Source organism: Kwoniella bestiolae, chromosome 8, assembly GCF_000512585.2.
Source record: "Kwoniella bestiolae CBS 10118 chromosome 8, complete sequence".
Lineage (NCBI taxonomy): Eukaryota > Fungi > Basidiomycota > Tremellomycetes > Tremellales > Cryptococcaceae > Kwoniella > Kwoniella bestiolae.
In genome coordinates this window covers 1,162,100-1,179,642 of record NC_089248.1, presented here as the reverse complement: position 1 = coordinate 1,179,642, position 17,543 = coordinate 1,162,100, and the positions used below count along the sequence as shown (strand labels likewise).

At 47.0% G+C, this 17,543-nt stretch overlaps 7 protein-coding genes across 7 annotated transcripts; 3 read left to right on the top strand and 4 right to left on the bottom strand.

Moving 5' to 3' along the window:
* Positions 1 to 200: 200 nt before the first annotated feature.
* I302_109025 (uncharacterized protein) lies at positions 201 to 1,758 on the bottom strand (the record flags this gene model as incomplete). The annotated part of the gene is made up of 2 exons (XM_019194752.1): positions 201 to 979; positions 1,062 to 1,758. The coding sequence occupies 2 exons, from the start codon at positions 1,756 to 1,758 to the stop codon at positions 201 to 203; spliced, it is 1,476 nt and encodes a 491-aa protein (XP_019043588.1).
* A 3,160-nt stretch (positions 1,759 to 4,918) lies between these two features.
* Positions 4,919 to 7,506, bottom strand: I302_109024 (ATP-dependent RNA helicase DRS1; the record flags this gene model as incomplete). The annotated part of the gene is made up of 4 exons (XM_019194750.1): positions 4,919 to 5,334; positions 5,410 to 5,896; positions 5,976 to 7,238; positions 7,303 to 7,506. 4 exons carry the CDS (start codon positions 7,504 to 7,506, stop codon positions 4,919 to 4,921), a joined length of 2,370 nt encoding a protein of 789 aa, XP_019043586.1.
* A 378-nt stretch (positions 7,507 to 7,884) lies between these two features.
* I302_109023 (uncharacterized protein) lies at positions 7,885 to 9,385 on the top strand (the record flags this gene model as incomplete). Its single annotated transcript, XM_019194749.1, has 5 exons — positions 7,885 to 8,051; positions 8,130 to 8,242; positions 8,302 to 8,400; positions 8,460 to 8,528; positions 8,592 to 9,385. The coding sequence occupies 5 exons, from the start codon at positions 7,885 to 7,887 to the stop codon at positions 9,383 to 9,385; spliced, it is 1,242 nt and encodes a 413-aa protein (XP_019043585.1).
* A 605-nt stretch (positions 9,386 to 9,990) lies between these two features.
* I302_109022 (uncharacterized protein) lies at positions 9,991 to 11,245 on the top strand (the record flags this gene model as incomplete). The annotated part of the gene is made up of 3 exons (XM_019194748.1): positions 9,991 to 10,078; positions 10,167 to 10,347; positions 10,486 to 11,245. The coding sequence occupies 3 exons, from the start codon at positions 9,991 to 9,993 to the stop codon at positions 11,243 to 11,245; spliced, it is 1,029 nt and encodes a 342-aa protein (XP_019043584.1).
* A 276-nt stretch (positions 11,246 to 11,521) lies between these two features.
* I302_109021 (uncharacterized protein) lies at positions 11,522 to 12,861 on the bottom strand (the record flags this gene model as incomplete). The annotated part of the gene is made up of 2 exons (XM_019194747.1): positions 11,522 to 11,665; positions 11,749 to 12,861. 2 exons carry the CDS (start codon positions 12,859 to 12,861, stop codon positions 11,522 to 11,524), a joined length of 1,257 nt encoding a protein of 418 aa, XP_019043583.1.
* Positions 12,862 to 13,662: 801 nt separating this feature from the next.
* I302_109020 (uncharacterized protein) lies at positions 13,663 to 15,501 on the bottom strand (the record flags this gene model as incomplete). The annotated part of the gene is made up of 9 exons (XM_019194746.2): positions 13,663 to 13,700; positions 13,854 to 13,910; positions 14,066 to 14,317; positions 14,385 to 14,454; positions 14,547 to 14,624; positions 14,689 to 14,742; positions 14,809 to 14,838; positions 15,169 to 15,209; positions 15,477 to 15,501. 9 exons carry the CDS (start codon positions 15,499 to 15,501, stop codon positions 13,663 to 13,665), a joined length of 645 nt encoding a protein of 214 aa, XP_019043582.2.
* Positions 15,502 to 15,843: 342 nt separating this feature from the next.
* I302_109019 (uncharacterized protein) lies at positions 15,844 to 17,508 on the top strand (the record flags this gene model as incomplete). Its single annotated transcript, XM_019194745.1, has 7 exons — positions 15,844 to 15,987; positions 16,066 to 16,284; positions 16,506 to 16,604; positions 16,659 to 16,846; positions 16,907 to 16,923; positions 16,993 to 17,106; positions 17,189 to 17,508. The coding sequence occupies 7 exons, from the start codon at positions 15,844 to 15,846 to the stop codon at positions 17,506 to 17,508; spliced, it is 1,101 nt and encodes a 366-aa protein (XP_019043581.1).
* Positions 17,509 to 17,543: the final 35 nt, after the last annotated feature.

Genomic DNA, 17,543 nt, shown 5'->3' with positions numbered 1-17,543 from the left:
CAGGTGTAATTTGGAAAAGTTGAACGTTCGTCTCATTGAATTGAGTATACCATTTGCATCGTTTATTATCCAGAACCAAGAATTGATAATCCAATGTCCCGCACACAAGTATGCATGATATCTAGTCCTGAATGAGTAGTATACTGTACAACATCGGTATGGATATTAACCTTTTACAACATGAATGATGGATACATGACCTATTTCCTATTCTTCGATAACTCCTCCCATCTCCTCTGCTTAGCACGCATCTTCCAATCGCCCTCACCTCCGCTATCCATCACAGCCTTACTATGCTGAGCGCCCAGCCCCTTCTTCTCGTTCCTCATCTCCACGGCTATAGGTTCAGATCTACCTTGATTGGATTTACCAAGTCCCGTACCAGGCACCCAGCCCTGATTGGCCAGCATCGAACTAGCGAATTTCGATGGACCGGAAGGTTCACTCGACACTGTTTTCGAGGGAGGAGCTTCAAGCCTATCTGGTGTGGCTCCACCAGAGGAAACATGGGATTTAGGCGGCGAGGACGGATGTAATCTCCTTCTCATCGCTGATCTATCGAGATACTCCCTTTTCGTCTCACCCTCTCCTCCATTTTGGGACGATTCGTTCCGCTTCATCAATGATTCCTTTAAGAGGGCCATCTCCCTCTTCCTCTTTAATTCTCTATTCTGTTTCTTCTGAGACGAATCCATCGCATAGGCGATTTCGTTTTCCGAGGGGATCTCCTCGGTCCCGTTGATGGCGGTTGGCTTGGGTTTCCCATCATCCAGTGGGATCTCGTTCGTACCGTTCACCGAGCAATTATCGCACGGCCAAGATGGGTGGATATGCGCTGAGAAGGTAGTGGTACCGATTCTGAGCTTTGATAGATGGGTGATTAGGTGGGGTTTGGAGGAATGTTTGGGTTCTGATAATCTCGTGGGTTTGGGTTTATTGGCTGTAGCTGAGAGCGAGATGAAAGTACCGTGTGTTGAGCCTTAAAAGACATTGTAGATCAGGATAAAGTCATTTACAGGCACTCAGATAGTCACGATAGAGCTAGGCTACGATGAGCTTACCTAGATCAACAATCCACCAATCCTCCTCATCATCATCTCCATCTGCGGTACCGCCTCTGCCCCAATAAACAACAGCATGGGTCTTACTGACCTCCATTTCCCTCAATCTCACTCTCGCTTGACCACCCTTTTCACACCTGTCTCTTCCGAGCTGAATCCCATTATCCCTCGTATCTATCATGGCGACTTGACCCTCTTCCAAACATTTCGACTCGAGCACTACCAACCGTAGGATATGATTTGGATTCTCCCTAGGTGGGGGATCAGGTTCGTCTTTCTCGTCTGAGGGGAAGGAGTACAGAGAGGGATCATCGTATGGTACGGCGTATGCTGGGTGTTTCTCTTTTACAGTTTCGTTCTCTTGGTTCTGCCTAGATGTGGATTTCGACTTGCTTTTGTCCTTGTCCTTGTCCCTCTCGATTTGAGCGAGCTTCTCAGGATCCATCAGCCCTCCCCAGCCCATATCATCTTCGATCTCGCCTTCTTCCTTTTCCTCACTGACATCTTGTCGTGCAAATTCGCGATTGGCAGTGGAAGTTGAGGTTGAACCATTATGGAAATCGCTCGCTGGGATGTAGTTCCATTGACCCGTTGTCGGATCGGGAACAGCGTAAGAATTCGACAAAGGGTGGAAATATACTTTATGGAGATGGTCGTATATCCATGTATCCTCTGCTGGGTTGTTTGAGCTGGTCATTATACCATGGTGTAGTTTCATATGTACAGTGAATGTATGGTACTGATTGATCCGATCTCGTATCGTCATTATTCAGATTCACGTCGAAGAAGGGAGCGGGATCAAATCCACCTACAATAATGCACTGTAAGATTAGTGGCAGGGAAGACGGTATCAACCCAAAAATCAAAAAGCAAAAAGGTCTGAATCGCTCGAGATACTCTCATTTCCGAAGACTTTAACTGAAGCGAAAAGCAGTGCCAAGTCACTTTGTATAACGCCGTTCACTACAAGTCGCAAATGATGGTATCAGCTCATCGTAGAGATGACATATTAGTATGGAGCGTTCGTTTCACAGAAGATGAGTCTTGCTGCATACATGCAAATGCATCACTTATCACTTACATAAGAACTCTTAATTTTCCATAACCTACACTATTGGACAGTTATTTATCTGTTCCCCTATTCGATGATCCTATTGGGTGGGCGCACCACGGCTCCAACAGTTGTTAGCAGTATTGCTTGTGGCGTTGGATGGTCAACTGAGGCAGTTGTGTCCATAACCGATGATGTACATCTTCCAACATAGGTAACACTATGGAAGATGGAGCCAATGTGTGATTTGACACTTGGTCCCCGCCCCCGCTGGGGGTGGTACATTGTCGATCACAATACGATCCCAATTACTCTTTTATTCTTACACCTTCACGCGCGCGTCGCCGCCGGTACACGAAGGCTGCAGTCGAGGAGCACAAAAAGATTTCGGTGATCCGTTCGTCGATTACACCTCACGAACATTAGTCTGTGCACACGATGGAAAAAGGTACAGGAATGATCGTCGATCACAGCTGAGTCATACACACGAGTTTCTGCAAATCTGACCCACAGAAAACAGAACAAAGAGGACTGACCGAGATTGGTATAGAAAAGCAACGCACGCGACTGATTTTCCAAGTCCCATAAAAATGGTTTAACTCGAATTCGAAAACTCTGTCAGGCGAGGACGTCCGAGGTGATCATCGTCGATCTTGAAGTGGATTTCAACGGTGAGAGGGTCGATTTTGAACGGAACTCAAAGCTGGAGAGGTTGCTGAGCTTCCTAGAGAGGTCCAGGCCCCACATAAGCCGCCACAAGCGGTCCCCCGCGTTTCCACGTTTCGATGAGTCGACTGGACCTCCACATATCTTACATACTACGTTGAACGATCATGTTGAGGTGATATTATCGTACAGTACAGTGATGGGGTATACTGATGTCGAGTGGGATGCATTGATGTTTGCCACTCCTTCTTCTTCTTGTTATTCTTCTTCTCTTCAGCTAAAACCAAATAAACAATACATCAACTTCGCTCTCCTCTATCTTGAAAGCACAAAAAAAAACATCAAAGACCTTTCTCCATCTCGCAGTCCATCGTACGGCCATCAGAAACTTAGTAAGAGTATCATAACACTTACCACTATAGATACGAAGGTGAGCTTCAAACTTTTCCACCTGCCCTTCTACCATGAGACCAAAGATGAGATTTCGAGTAAATGCTGATATGAGATATAGATACCTCATCAGTACTAGAGTACACGTAGATATTGTAGTGTATTGATCTGTACTCACCTATACATATCAGTGAGTTCCACTACCATCTATTCTTCATTCTATTGAAAGATGAGAGACGAAATGGTGACTACGAGCTGATAAGATGTATATAGAATCTTTCGTGCGTCCCTGTCGTTATGACTATTGGTACGGGATCAGGAGCGGAGTGGTGGCATCACGTCAGTCAAATTCCAGAATTCCACCTTCCAACCCTTCTCATCATCCTCACCACCCACAATCGATCTTACTATTCATCTTCTTTCAATCACTTATCCTCCTTCCACACACCCCCAATCGCTCCCCAATACACCTCCCATCGCCCCCTCGCTTCATCCCCTCGTCCAGCACCATCGTCGTCGTTGCTCACTTTTCTTGCTTGTTTTTCGTCTTACCCACTTTCGCTCCATCCCTTGTCCATCCTCTATCCATCCTCTGTCCTTCCTCTGTCCATCCTCTGTCCATCCTCGCTCCATCCTCATCCCTCTTCGTTTGACCTTGCATCCTTCTTGAAATCTCTTGGTCCTATGCGACTTTCGCCCTCGTTCTACACCTGACCCATCCCTTCTGCCCCATCCCTCCCTTCTGTTCGATGTAATATCATTCTGCGGAAGATGAGATGTATACATCCTGATATTTCTCACAATGAAGCATGTTCGTCAAGACGTTTGCATCATCCTTGGTTGATACGTCTTCTCGTCGTTTTTGGTTGAATTTTTGCCCTTTAACTTGTATATTTAACCTATTAGATATATATGCATATATATATATAGATTATATATATGTACGCACCACTTTCAGACGTTTATTCTTTTCATGAATGATATTAATTTCATTTCTTGAGGGACTTCTGTCGTGAATTTCATCTCATTATACACTTATGTTGTTGGTTTCATTTCATCATACAATTTTGTTGTTGATTTCATTTCATTATGATCTTACGATGTTACGTCCATTTCATTACACACATATGTTTTTATGAACCATACCCGTTGCTTCCTCTTTTTTATCGTCCATTCACCGCCACGTTCACGCACAAATCACAAATCATGTATTTTTTCGATTGAGACTGACTCGTTTCATGTAGGCCAAATTAGAAGCTAAGGCGGCTGCCAAGCGTCACAAACTTGATGTGATTGATCACCGGATATCCCAACTGTGTCGTTCCCTGGAAACACAGTATCCTGAGGTTGGAAGGAGTGTACCACCCCCTGCCTGGAAGTCGAGATCGGAACTCTTAGATCTCTTCAAGCAACGAGAGATACTTGAACCGGAAGTACATCAGATGGTCTGGGCAGATTATTGTACGTTGGTGGATTTGGTTAAAAAAAATGGGGGTCAAAGTGATTGGATGAAGTTTGGTGTCATTGTTAAGGATAAGGAGGGTCGACCAGATTATGTGATCCTGCATAAGAGAGATATCAAAAAGAAGAAATAACTCAAGGTCGTAATTACCAATTCTCATTAGTGTTCTTTATATGTTCTTGGACATTCATACTTTATCTAGTTTCGTTGTAGTCCTGGGTCTGGTTCAGAGTTGTAATTCCCGTTAACTGTAAGCTTTAACGCAGTAACATACAAATGCATGATCATCTATTTCCTCTTCACTTTACTTTTCCCTTTACCCCCCTTTCCCTTCTTATCCAAATTCACCTTCGTAGGCTTAGCACGCATACCTTCATGCTTCTTCGACGGTTTACTATCATCATCAAATGCCGACTTCCGCTTTCCTCCTCCAACTTTACCTGACTTCTTGCCAGTCGATTTGGCCTTTGGTAAAGCCTCGGTAATCTTGACTGGTCGCGCGGCCTTTTTGGCATTTCTAATAGCCATAGAAGTGGAGTTGGAAGATTGTTGATCCGCTTGATCTTCCTCCATAGCCATCTTTCTTCGTTTGGCCTTTCGAGACAGACCATCGTATTTGCCTCGTTTGGGTCCTTCCTTCTCTTTGGATTTCTTGGCATCTTTAGCATCAGGGAATGAACCAACATAGGCATCTTTACTTGCACCTAAATCATCCAACCCAGAAATTAGCCATTATCATCAAGTGGTGAAACAGAATAACGGGGAAGTATGCGACTCACTCTTGGCATTCTGTTTATCCTTCTCACTCTGGAACCAGGTCCTAGCGGGTCTCGCATAAATCTCATCCTGATGTTCGACCATATTCTGACCCTTCTTCAGTTCCATATCAGCCTGTCTCATCAATTTCTCTTCCTTCTCCTCTCTCATAACCTCCTGAATCTCATCTTTGATCTCGTTCAACTTCTCGGCCATAGCGTTGATAGCTTCGGATGGGATAATTCGATTTCGAATCTGGTCAGCTTCGGATTGCTTGATAGCTGCTTTTAACATCTTCCTATCTGCTTCTCCTACCAGAGAGATTGATCGACCCTTTCGACCGGCTCGCGCTGTTCGTCCGACTCGATGGGTATATTGGGCGAGTTGTCCGGGCATGTCGTAGTTGATGACCGTTTCCACCCCTTTGATATCTAAACCACGAGATGCCAAGTCTGTAGCAAAGAGATAATCGACCGATCCAGCTTTGAAGTCGTTGAGTGCTTGTAAACGCTAGAGAAGTAACCAACAACAATGTCAGCCGTCTATCCCAAGCAAGGCAGGCTCGATTGGCGGGGACAGTCGAACTCACCTGCTCCTGCGTCAAGTTACCATGCAACTCCGCAGCTTTCAACCCATTCAATCCAAACACGATCCTCATCTGATGCGCTAAAGCCTTGCTCCTGAAGAAGATAATACATTTCTCCCTCACTGTCCTCTTACACAAAGCCAACAAACTAGGTGATCTCGTATCGTCCGATCTGATCCTCACGAACTCCTGGATCAACCCCTTTGCAGTATTCCTCTTGGGATCTACGAACACCCTAATCGGTTTGTCTAATGACAACTTGACTAACTCGTCGACTGAGTCAGTCATAGTGGCAGAGAACAACATGGTTTGTCTTGACCTTGGACAAGCCTTGATGATCTCCTCTAATTCATCCGTGAAACCAGCTTCCAACATCCTATCAGCCTCATCTATAACCAGTACATCTAATGCTGAGAGGGTGAAAGAGGGAGTGTTGGTAAGATGATCGATCAATCGACCGGGTGTGGCGATAAGTACATCGGGAAGTGTTCGAAGTGTATGAGCTTGAGCGTTTAACGATAATCCACCGACCAACAGTGCGAATCTGATATCCAAACCACCCTTCTCTGTGAGAGCTTTACCAACAGCTTCGCACTGTACTGCCAATTCTCTAGTCGGACAGAGGATCAGTACCCTACATGCCTGTCCACCTCTCCCTCTGTCCCTGTAACATAATCTTTCTAGTAGGGGGATCATGAACGCTGCGGTCTTACCGGAACCAGTCACGGCGGAACCGAGGATGTCTCGTCCCTGCAATGCCAGTGGTATAGCTCGAGCTTGGATGGGGGTGGGTACGGAGAGTTGTAGGGATGTGAGAGCTCGTAATAGTGGTCGAGAGAGGTTCATGGCTGCGAAGGAAGTGGGTAGAGTGGGATCATCGGTGAATGTTGGATCTTTGGCGAAGAACGCTTCTTTTCGCGCGAGTTCGGCGGCGGTCTCTTCGTCTTCGTCAGATGATGATTCCGCTTCCTCGTCATCGCCCTCGTCTTCTTCATCCTCATCGTTGTCTTCGTCCTCCTCTTCAGACCCACTGTCAACCTCAGAACCGTCCACTGACATTTCTTCATCTTCGCTTCCAGACACCTCATCTTCAGACCCGTCCTCGCTCATATCCTCATCTTGACTTTCAGGTTGTTCTTCTCCTTCCACCTCGTCATCGCTTTCTTCCTCTTCTTGGACGGCAGCCTTTCGCTTTCGTTTCCTATCATTATAAGATTCAAGAGGTTTACCCCTACGTCTAGCGATAATATCGTCCACGTTGATTGGCTGCGAATGACAAATCGTATCGTCAGCTTTTGACTCAAGAGGAAATGGCGTAGTTCATGCTCACCTCTGTACCATTCTTCAGTCCCTTCACTTCGTCTCCTCCCCACAGATCCAACCCCGTGTCCCGTCCACCACCGCTAAAATCGAAATCGAAATCTGGATCCAAGTCTTCGTTCTTCACTGGAGTTTTACCCTTTTGTACGCTGGATTCACCATAGTTTGGGGCCTCGTCATCCGAGTCGATGGTCGTTATGAAGTCGCTGGGCATCTTGTATAATGTCTCGTATAGAGATATAAACATATGGCAAAAGAAATATTTCAGTTGACTGTCAAAACATTTCTATTCAACGATCAGCTTGCATGGACCACTCCCTCTCTGCGGCTGAGTTGAAAAATCGTAATTGTCACGTGACTGTACACGTGCCTGAAGTTGAATTCAACGTTGTTGCTGGTCGCCACCATACACAGTGAATGTTCATCTCCTTTCTTCCTCTTACATTGACAAGTATCAACCGCTCATACCGCTAGTAATACACCTAAGATAGCAAGGAGTTATATTCGTGACGCTGCAATAGGCTACGATACCACTATCGCCATCGAACTCAATACTAAGAGGGAGCAACCATCGATATCGTCAAACATCCTCATGGTCGCTCAAGCTTCTTCTTCCTCTGCAACACCTAGAAACAAGCTGGTGATCAGACGTCTGCCTCCCACTTTGCCTGAAGAACTGTTCTGGAACTCGGTGTCAACATGGATCAATGATAAGACATGTTTGTGGAAGAGGTATATAAAGGGGAAAGTTGGTGATGGGTAAGTCAAATACCGCAACGTGACCTACTGTATTCGACGTCTTGGCTATAGTTTGACTGATACATCAAACTATATCAGAGGATACGACTCTCACCCCGTTCACTCGAGAGCATACGTGCTGATGGCTACCCCCGAAGCTCTAGTAGAGTTTGTCAGAGGATTTGACGGTCATGTGTTCAAGGCTAAAACTGGTAAGTCAGCTGGGCGATGTTGGTAACCACTCTGAGAAGCTGACACTTCGAGCAATTAGGTGCCGAATATCAAGCTGTAGTCGAATTTGCACCGGTCCAGAAAACACCTTACAAGGCTAAAGTCAAGGTGGACTCTAGACAAGGGACCATTGACGAGGGTCAGCTATTTTTTTCAGAGCTTCGTTTATACCAAGCTGACACTGGGGGCCTATGTTAGATCCCGATTATCTGTCGTATCTCGAAAGCCTGAAAGCAGAGCCTGTCAAACCTATTCTGGAAGTATCCGGTAAGCTCTTAACTTACGGCCAATGCTTAATAATCCGGAGCTTATATGATGACTCTAATCTAGCACAACAAGTACAACCCACCACCACCCCATTGCTAGAACACCTCCGAGCTCAAGGCAAAAACAAGAAATCGAAATCATCTTCCAAATCTGCAGCATCTTCATCGTCCGCCAACGAATCTGCTCGTCGTGCAGCGGCATTAGCAAGTGTCACTGCCGCAGCTACCAAGCGTGCCGCTCAAGCTGGTTCGGGTCCAGTGATGGTTGCTGGAAAAGGGAGAGAGGTACATATCGCTTCACCCATACCTGAATCAGGTACACCTACTCCACAAGGACAGGTAGATGGAGAGAACAAGAAGAAAGGTAGAAATAGGAAGAAAGGGAAGAAGGACGGTGAATCAGGTGAAAAGCCTGCTGGTCAACCAGCTCAAGGCCAGGCTGCACCAAAAAATCAGGTTGTAGGAGGAAGAGCGACGCCATCACAAGGACCGAAACAAGATGGAGGAAGATCTATACCTTCGAGCGCAGCTAGGAACGCTGATGGTAATGCTGGGCTCAAGCCTGAAAGACAGAATAAGGGTGGCCGAGGAGGTGGTGGTCCTGGTGTCGGTGCCGGGAAGGCTGCCGAGGGGAATCCAAGAGCAGGTGAAAGTGCAGGGCGAGGCGGAGGGGGAGGAAGAGGAAGGGGCAAGGAGAGATCCGGTAAAACTCAAGTCATGGAGATCCTTGCTAGGAATTCAGCTGGAGGTGGTGTACCTGCAAGAGGTGGAAGAGGTGGAAGTGCACCTGGAAGTGGCAGAGGTGGATCCGTTCAACCCGATGCCGGAGCTTCAAGAGCTAGAATCGACGTGCCTTGATCGTTAAAGCCTAAGGTAGATCGTACCATCGATTGCTGCTCTTCTATCACATGCAGCCGGCACCTCGTATGTTGTAGTTAGCCACTATCTGCCCACGGACTAGCAGGCCCTTCGGGTCGGGTCAGAGGGTCGTTCGTCAACTGACATCAGATGATCCTGGACCTCGGCCTGGACTACATATATATCATGCATGTCCGCTCCTATTCCCTCTGCTCTTCTATTCGTCCGGAAGAATGTACAGCATATCGAAGAGTGATCAGATGATCGACTACGAGTCGTTTGCATAATAACAAGATTGACCGACTGTACAAATACAAATGAAATTGATTCCATTCGAAAGGTATCAGGAACGTCTTTCAGGTATAAACCGCCGGGCCGTGTGCGCGTCCGGGGATCGGGAGGATTTCGGACCGAAATGATTTAATCTCGCGAGACGGCAGCATACATATCCATATAAAGCAAGGTGGGTGGGATGAGATGGATATGCACAGATGAGACCCACCTGATCTTATTTATCTTCCTCTGAAAGGCTGTATATCTTGTATCTTCCACTCTAAATATTCCATAATAATATTCGATCTTGTTGATATTCGATAGACTCCAAAATGGCAGCTACCAACGGACACTCGAGAACACTCAAACCCGGAGTTTGGGCTCCTATCCCCACTTTCTTCGATGAGCAGGAAAACATTGGTGAGTGGGCTTGGTTGCCTCCCTCTTGTTGCGTCTACTCTGTTCCCTTGCTTGAGATGTAGTCACAGTACTGACGCGATGTAATTAGACCTCGACACCTTCCGAAAACATGTTGTCAAACTCGCCAAAGTCGGCATGCAGCCCGTCGTCTGTGGATCTATGGGTGAAGCTTTCCACTTGACCGACGACGAGCGATTCACCTTGTTCAAGGAAAGTAGAAAGGCACTGGACGAAGCTGGTTTACATGATACCGTTATCATTGCTGGAACGTGAGTGTTGCGCGTTTGTCATCCTTCTCTCATCTCCATCCTCCCTGTCAAAGGCCAGACTGTGACTCCCTTACCATATTCTTCAAAGACCTCCGCAATGTTCAAAAAATGACTGATTGTTTGATGTCTTATTTGTAGCGGTGGCAACTCCACTCGGCAGACCATCCGACTGTCCAAACTCGCCGCCGAAGCAGGGGCCGACGTAGTAATCGTAATCCCACCAGGATACTACGCCGGAGCGCTCCAAAAGCCCGCTCTCAAGCAGTTCTTCTTGGACGTCCAGGAGGCATCCCCCATCCCAGTGATGATCTACAACTTCCCCGGTGCAGCGGGCGGTATCGACATGGACTCGGACCTCATCAACGCCATCGCCACTGAGGGATCCAACATCTGCGGTGTCAAGCTCACCTGCGGAGCCGTCGGTAAACTCACGAGAATCACCGGAAAGACTGCTGTTCAGGCGTTCTCATCTCATCCCAGGAAGAACAGCGTCGCTCCCGAGTTCCTCACTTTGGGCGGGTTCGCGGACTTCTTGGCTCCTGCCATTCTTGGTGGGAGAGGCCACGGAGCCATCATGGGATTGGGTAATATCTATCCTCGATCATTGGTAAAATTGTTCGAATTGTCTACCAAGGTCGTCACGGATCCTAACCCCTCTGCGGAAGATATCAAGAAGGCCTGGGAATTGCAAGATTTAGTTTCGGAGGCGGACGCGTCGTTCACCAGAGGTGGTATTGCCGGTACCAAGTACTTCTTGCAGAAGAACAGCGGACACCCCAGCAGAAGGATGAGGAGACCTATCTTGGATTACTCAGATGAGGCTGGTGCGTCGCTCGAGAAGGAGGATGGAGTGACGGGTTTGTTGGCTTTTGAAAAGGCTTTGGAGAAAGGTCAATAGATCGTATAGTCGTTTCATTCATCTTGTAGTGATTTAGGTGCAGTGTCTCAATCATGTATGCAGTAGCGGTACCATGCAATCAATAGTTTCATACGTGTCGAACATACAGTATGCAAGTGATCTTTCCATGACAATCATGTCTGAAAAGTGTTTGTGGCAAGGTGATAAGCATACATGGAAACGGTAATCCAATTATCGTCTCTTTCTGTGTCTTACGAAAAATATAACTGTTACTATTTTGACGTCCCGGTCCCTGTGGTATTCTCACATACAGGACTACTTCCTCTTGTATATCACATATAGAGACTCAGTGGGACTCCTATAGTCCGGCGACTTCTTCTCGTGATTCACCTGACTTAGAGAAATGAAGGTTGGTGTTCGTTCCGCCTCCTGTACAGGCAAGACATAAGGCAAGGATTGCTAATTAAGTATCACACCATGATCAGTCCTCACACACCATCATCTCGCATCAGCCGTAATACATAGATATGGTAGGGACTCACTCTCTTTGGAGAATTTGAGGTCGAACCCTCTTGACTGAGGGTGAAATCCGGTGTTTCCACCTCACCAATCTTAGAGATCTCCCTACCTGATCCAGTCAGCGATCTACCGGGATACGCATGGATAGCTACCGCCGAACGACTTGATGATGCTGGCAGGCTCGTCGTAGTGGCCACCCCGATCTCCGGTTCGGGCTCCACTTCCAGTTCGGACGATTCGAAGATATTTTTATTCTCGTTGATGCTCTGTTGACCCGGGGACGAGGAAGTCTGGGGCTGAGGGGTAGGCGGTAGAGGAGGTAATTGCGGGATGTTTGAGGGGGGAGCGGGGAAATGATTGATCGTTGAATTTCGCCTGTTCAGAGTGTACGATGAGGATGATAGGTTATCTTCGATCGGGTTGGTGTTGCTGTTGTTGTTGTTGTAGTCGTATACCTGGTGCTGGTCTTGATTGTGGAACCTATTCTGTACCTGATGGTTGACAGAGGGTGGGAAGGGAAGCGAAGGCGAGTTAACTTTCTCAGACTGCTCGATCTCCTCATTCAGCTTTATCCAACTCCGCCTATTATCCCTCTTCGACAGGCTCGAGAGTCTCTTCTCCTGCACTGAAGCCTCCAGATCTGCTAGGCCATTCGAAATCATCTTTCGCGTTCGCGATCGTCGGAAATACCATAATCCCACTGCTAGGGCTGATAACCCCAGCAATACAAAAACGACGATCAGGGTGGTATGGTTGTATGTCATTGTGGGATCCATATCCATCTTCTTTTCCGTTTCCGTCTCCGAGGTGGTAGTGGGTGTGGAGATGGGTAAAGTCGGGTTGGCAGGTCGGGTGATCATCATCTCTTTGCTCGTACTGGTACTGGTCACACTCGAGAGAACAGCAGGTGAGGTCGAGGGGGTGATGGTGATTCCAGGTTGACTTGCCAAGCTCATCGTAGTGGGAGGGGCCATGGCGATTACGGGTGTAGGATCAATGATGTTGGCTCCTTCCGTTAGAGTGAAGGTGAAGAGCCCTTCTTGATAAACCGGATTAGGATTGGGATTCGGCTCGATCATTCCAGCAGGAGATGGGGTGATGAACAAGGCATTTTCAGGTTCTAGTACGAAGATCATCTTGATTCGGTTGATGCGCCAGACGTGTAATAATAGTGACTCAGTCCCGCTGGTTCACTTGATGAGTACGAAAATGATAAACAGGAAGAAGGCGATTGTATCTTGTCTCTTTTGGGTGAGCAGCAATATCACGATCAATTATCAGAATCACAATTACATTCATTCCTCCTAATCAGGTTGTTTGAGGATAATCATAAACATAAACAAAGCCGAAACTTAGACACCCAAACCAAAAGAAGCAATTGAAATGTCAACTGGGACTGACCTGATCACACTGCCACATGACATTTCCAAAACTCGTAAGTCTCGTCAGTCAGTGCTTTGGACTCGTCCACCAATTCAATTGACTGAATAAATGAATAAGAAGCTTAAAATAGGTATTCATTCGAGTCCATAATGGAAGAATGAGATCCGTGCTGTAGGACCGGCTGCTACTGTCAGTCATTATCCGAACGCAAGATCTCATATGATCAGGACAGGGATATCAGTAAAGGATAAATGCTTCCTATCAGGAATCGTCAAGGGTTGATCTCGCGTCATATCCCAAAATGGTCAATGTGGAATGCACTCCAAATGTAGTAACAACGGGTTAATCAGTGAAAGGAGAAAACTTGGATTCATTCATTTGTTATGTAGATATAAGAAGAGCTTTGGAAAGAGGACGATATTTTTGGTGAATTAATTGAATTAATTGAAAAGAAAAGGAGATAACGATGATACACAACTAAGCTATAAATATGCAAGAGGAGTTAGCGAGATGTCTGTGTGGATTTAAAGTGTTGAGAGTAACTCACCATTCGCTCAGTATTGACCACCGTAACCACCTTGACCGGCACCGGCTACATGAAAGAATATGAGCATCCATCAGTATGTGTTGAAAGGCAGGATAGAAAGCCGCGACTCGATTCAAAGCCCAACGAGAATCGGAAGCAGTCACGGAGAGCAATGGTTCTTCTGACCATAGGGAGTCAAAGGCGAACGATAATACCTACCACCTTGTTCACCACCGTAACCGCCTTGAGCACCGCCGTAGCTACCTTGACCGCCATCTGCAAAAGACACACAACAAACGAAATCAGAACCGGAAGCACAAATACAAAAGGGGTAGAAGAGGGTAACATCCCGACCATCATCACACGCCACACGGCACATCACATCACATCCGCAAGCCGAGTATTCTGAAGTGGACAGGCCGATCACTTACAACCTTGTTGACCACCGTAGCCACCTTGAGCACCACCTTGGTAACCACCTTGGGCACCACCTTGTTGGCCGCCGTAACCACCACCTTGGTAGCCACCTTGTTGTTGGCCATAACCACCTTGACCGCCGTATCCACCTTGACCACCTCCGTAACCGCCTTGACCACCGTAGCCACCTTGACCACCACCGTAGCCTCCTTGACCGCCGTAGCCACCTTGGTTTCCACCACCGTAACCACCTTGGCCACCACCGTCTGGACAGAAACAATGATATCAGCCGAAGTGAAAGGAAATGGGTAGGAAAGGGGGAAGGTTACTCACAACCGGAGTTGTAGCCACCACCGTAGCCACCACCACCACCGCCGGATCCTCGGGTGTTAGCGAGGTTGACCTAAAAGTATGCATTAGCACTGTATTGTGAACAACGACGCAGGGACAGCGGTGTAAGAAAGGAGCGTCTAAGAAGTATGAGGTGAAACTCACTCGGACTCGTCGACCATCGAGTTCTTGGTCGTTCATTGAGCTGATAGCAGCCTCGGCTTCGGAAGGGTTGTTGTAGGTCTGCGATGCCATGCCACTCAGTATGTATGGTTAAGTGGATACAAGTGTGATGAACTATACCCACAACGAAACCGAAACCTCTTGATCGGCCAGTTTCTCGGTCCTTCATGACGATACACTATGATAACAAACAGCTCAATCAGACAAGATCACTTGACACGAATATAGAGAAACGAGGACTGACGTCAACAACTTGTCCGAACGAGGAGAAAGCCTGTTAGTGGTATATATACAGCCGGTGTATACACAACATATACAAAGTCAATCGATATATGTCATCGACATGACCAGCACCGAGATCGAGAGCGGGACGAAGACCGAAGGCAGGCGCGGCGCGATCATTGTATGTTGAAGCATTTGCGAAACGGAACGGACAAGACGATCACACCATCGAGAAACAACGCGACGAGACATTCGGAATCCATTTGAGAACCGAGAACCAAGACCGAGAGACCAGACATCACACGAGAGAAAGCAGATCGATATACATCAGAATATAAGCAATCACACATGATATCATAGGAGAAAGACGAAACAAGCGAACCTCGAGCAGAAGTTGATCTGTAGTGTTCCAAGAGAGATTTCCTAATAGCATCAAAACAACACATCAACGAAACCGATCACAGAGTCTGACGAACCATAGAAGATTGAACATGTTGCATGTTTCCGAGCCGACGAGAAGAGAACGTCTATGGAAGATAGGGAGACTTTGAGAGAAGGGATCCTTGGATGTCGGTGTTGATGAAAGGTCGAAAGAACGTGTTAGGTGACACGCTGACGATATCACCATTCCCTGTCGATCCTCCTCCTTCTCTCTTGTGTTGATGATGGGTTGTCGAAAGGTCTACGCACCAACGTATACCTTGGCACTTGCCATCTTTGCTAACTTATCTAAATTTGAGTTGTTTGTAGAGGGTACTTGAAGTGTTGAGAGTTGTTTGTGTTGGGAGAGAAGAAGAGAAAGGAATGGGAATGGGGACGATGATGATGTACGGTGGGAAAGGGCACGCAATCTTAGCGAGGGTGCTATGGGCGAATAATGACGCGGAATCAGATCTCGGAGTTATAGAATGGTTATAGAGAAGCGTGGCACATCATTCCAACGCGTCATCGCTTTTGCAATCGGGTCGATCATAGCCACTCGTCAACAAGCAGACTCAAAAAGGTACAACACAACGTCTATGCACATGTCAACGCGTATTCATCACCATACCACACCATGTCAAACCAAGCAGGACCATCGACAATATCCCAAGGGAGCTTACTAGACCTGAAAGCCATAACAGCAGAACATGTAGATAGGTTCGCAAAGGAAGGAAGGAAAGCCGTCAAAGGTCAACCGAGGAATCGTGCATTGGACAAGGTAAGTTCAGGCTCGAGTTTGAACCTCCACTTCTTTGGTCCACCTCGACCTTTGATGCTAATGTGAATACATATTTAGAAGAAAGACCCATTTGACCGACCTTCACCTGGACTGATAAAGCGACTAGCAGCTGAAGCTAGGAACGATGCGAGGGCACGTAGGTTTGCTGATGAGGATGGACCAAACGAGGAGCAGCGGAGGGAGATATTGAAAGCTAAAGCTAGGAGGTATGCGGCTATACGGAGAGGTGATTTCTCGGGGATGAGTCAGAAGGAGATGGAAGAAGCTGTTATAGATGTGAGTGTGATCTATCTCTTCATTACATCTACATCCTCTTATTTGACTCACATCGCGGCGGTATCTGAGACGGCGATCTTTGCATCTTTTGAGCTGTCCGCCCTTGTTGCTATGGACTTGTCGATACTTGTCACTGGGCGTACTACTCGCACATCCTTCAGTCTCTGACACGTGATACACAAGCCGGAGAACGAAGCTGACACTCACCTCTCATGCAACAGTTCGAGCGAAAGATGGAAGAAGATGGTTACTCATCCCATTCATCAGACGAAGATGAATCTGCCAAACCTTCCAGGCCGAAGTGGCATGATGAGGATGAGGTAAGCTGCTCACTTCACGACGACCCATCTCATGAAGCTGACACGTTCCCACAGGACGAAGAGGATGAGGACGATCTGGCGAAAGTGGAATATATCGATGAGATGGGCAGAACGAGGACAGGGACACGTAAAGAAGCGAGGGAAGCCGAACGGCTGAAGTCTGGTTCAATGGGTCAGAAAGACGCGGAAGGTGCGCAGGGGATCGAAAGTGGTCAGGAAGGTTCTGCTTATGCAGAGGTACTGTAAGTGAATCTTTGCCTGGTGCTGTATATACGCAGAAGCTGATCGCGTCTTGCAATCAGTCGATCCAACGTGATCCGTAAGCTTCATAGTTCTGCTCTGTCGCACGGAAGAAAGCTGACGTCTTGCCATATTCTCATGTGAAAAGATGGTGATCAGAATTTCTTCCCGGTATACGAACCTGATCCAGACGCTTTGAAGAAGAAATATCGAGAAGCGGAGGAAGAAGCCAGAGCACATCATTACGATTCCACCAAAGAAGGTTTGTTTGAACTCTCATCTCATCCCTTTTTACAGCGTACCACTGGATACAAAGAATGTTACTGATATATCCCAACGTATAGTCCGAGTAAAAGGAGCGGGTCAATACCAATTCTCCCTAGACGAAGAAACGCGTGCAGAACAGATGGCATCTTTAGCATCACAACGACAAGAAACTGAGAATGCTCGTTTGAAAGCCAATCAGAAAGGTCTGTCAGCTGCTCAGGAAGCTAGGAAGAGAAAAGTGGACGAGAGGAAAGCTCTGATAGAAGCTAAGAGGGCGAAGATGCTGGGTGGTGAGAGGGAGGTTGAGCGGCTAAGGGATGAGAAAAGGAAAAAAGAGGCGGATGATTTCTTGAAGGGTTTGGAAAGTGAATTGGGTGAGATGAAGAGGGAAGAGTGATGCTTAGGATGCCTTCGCATTGGAACAGCAGATTA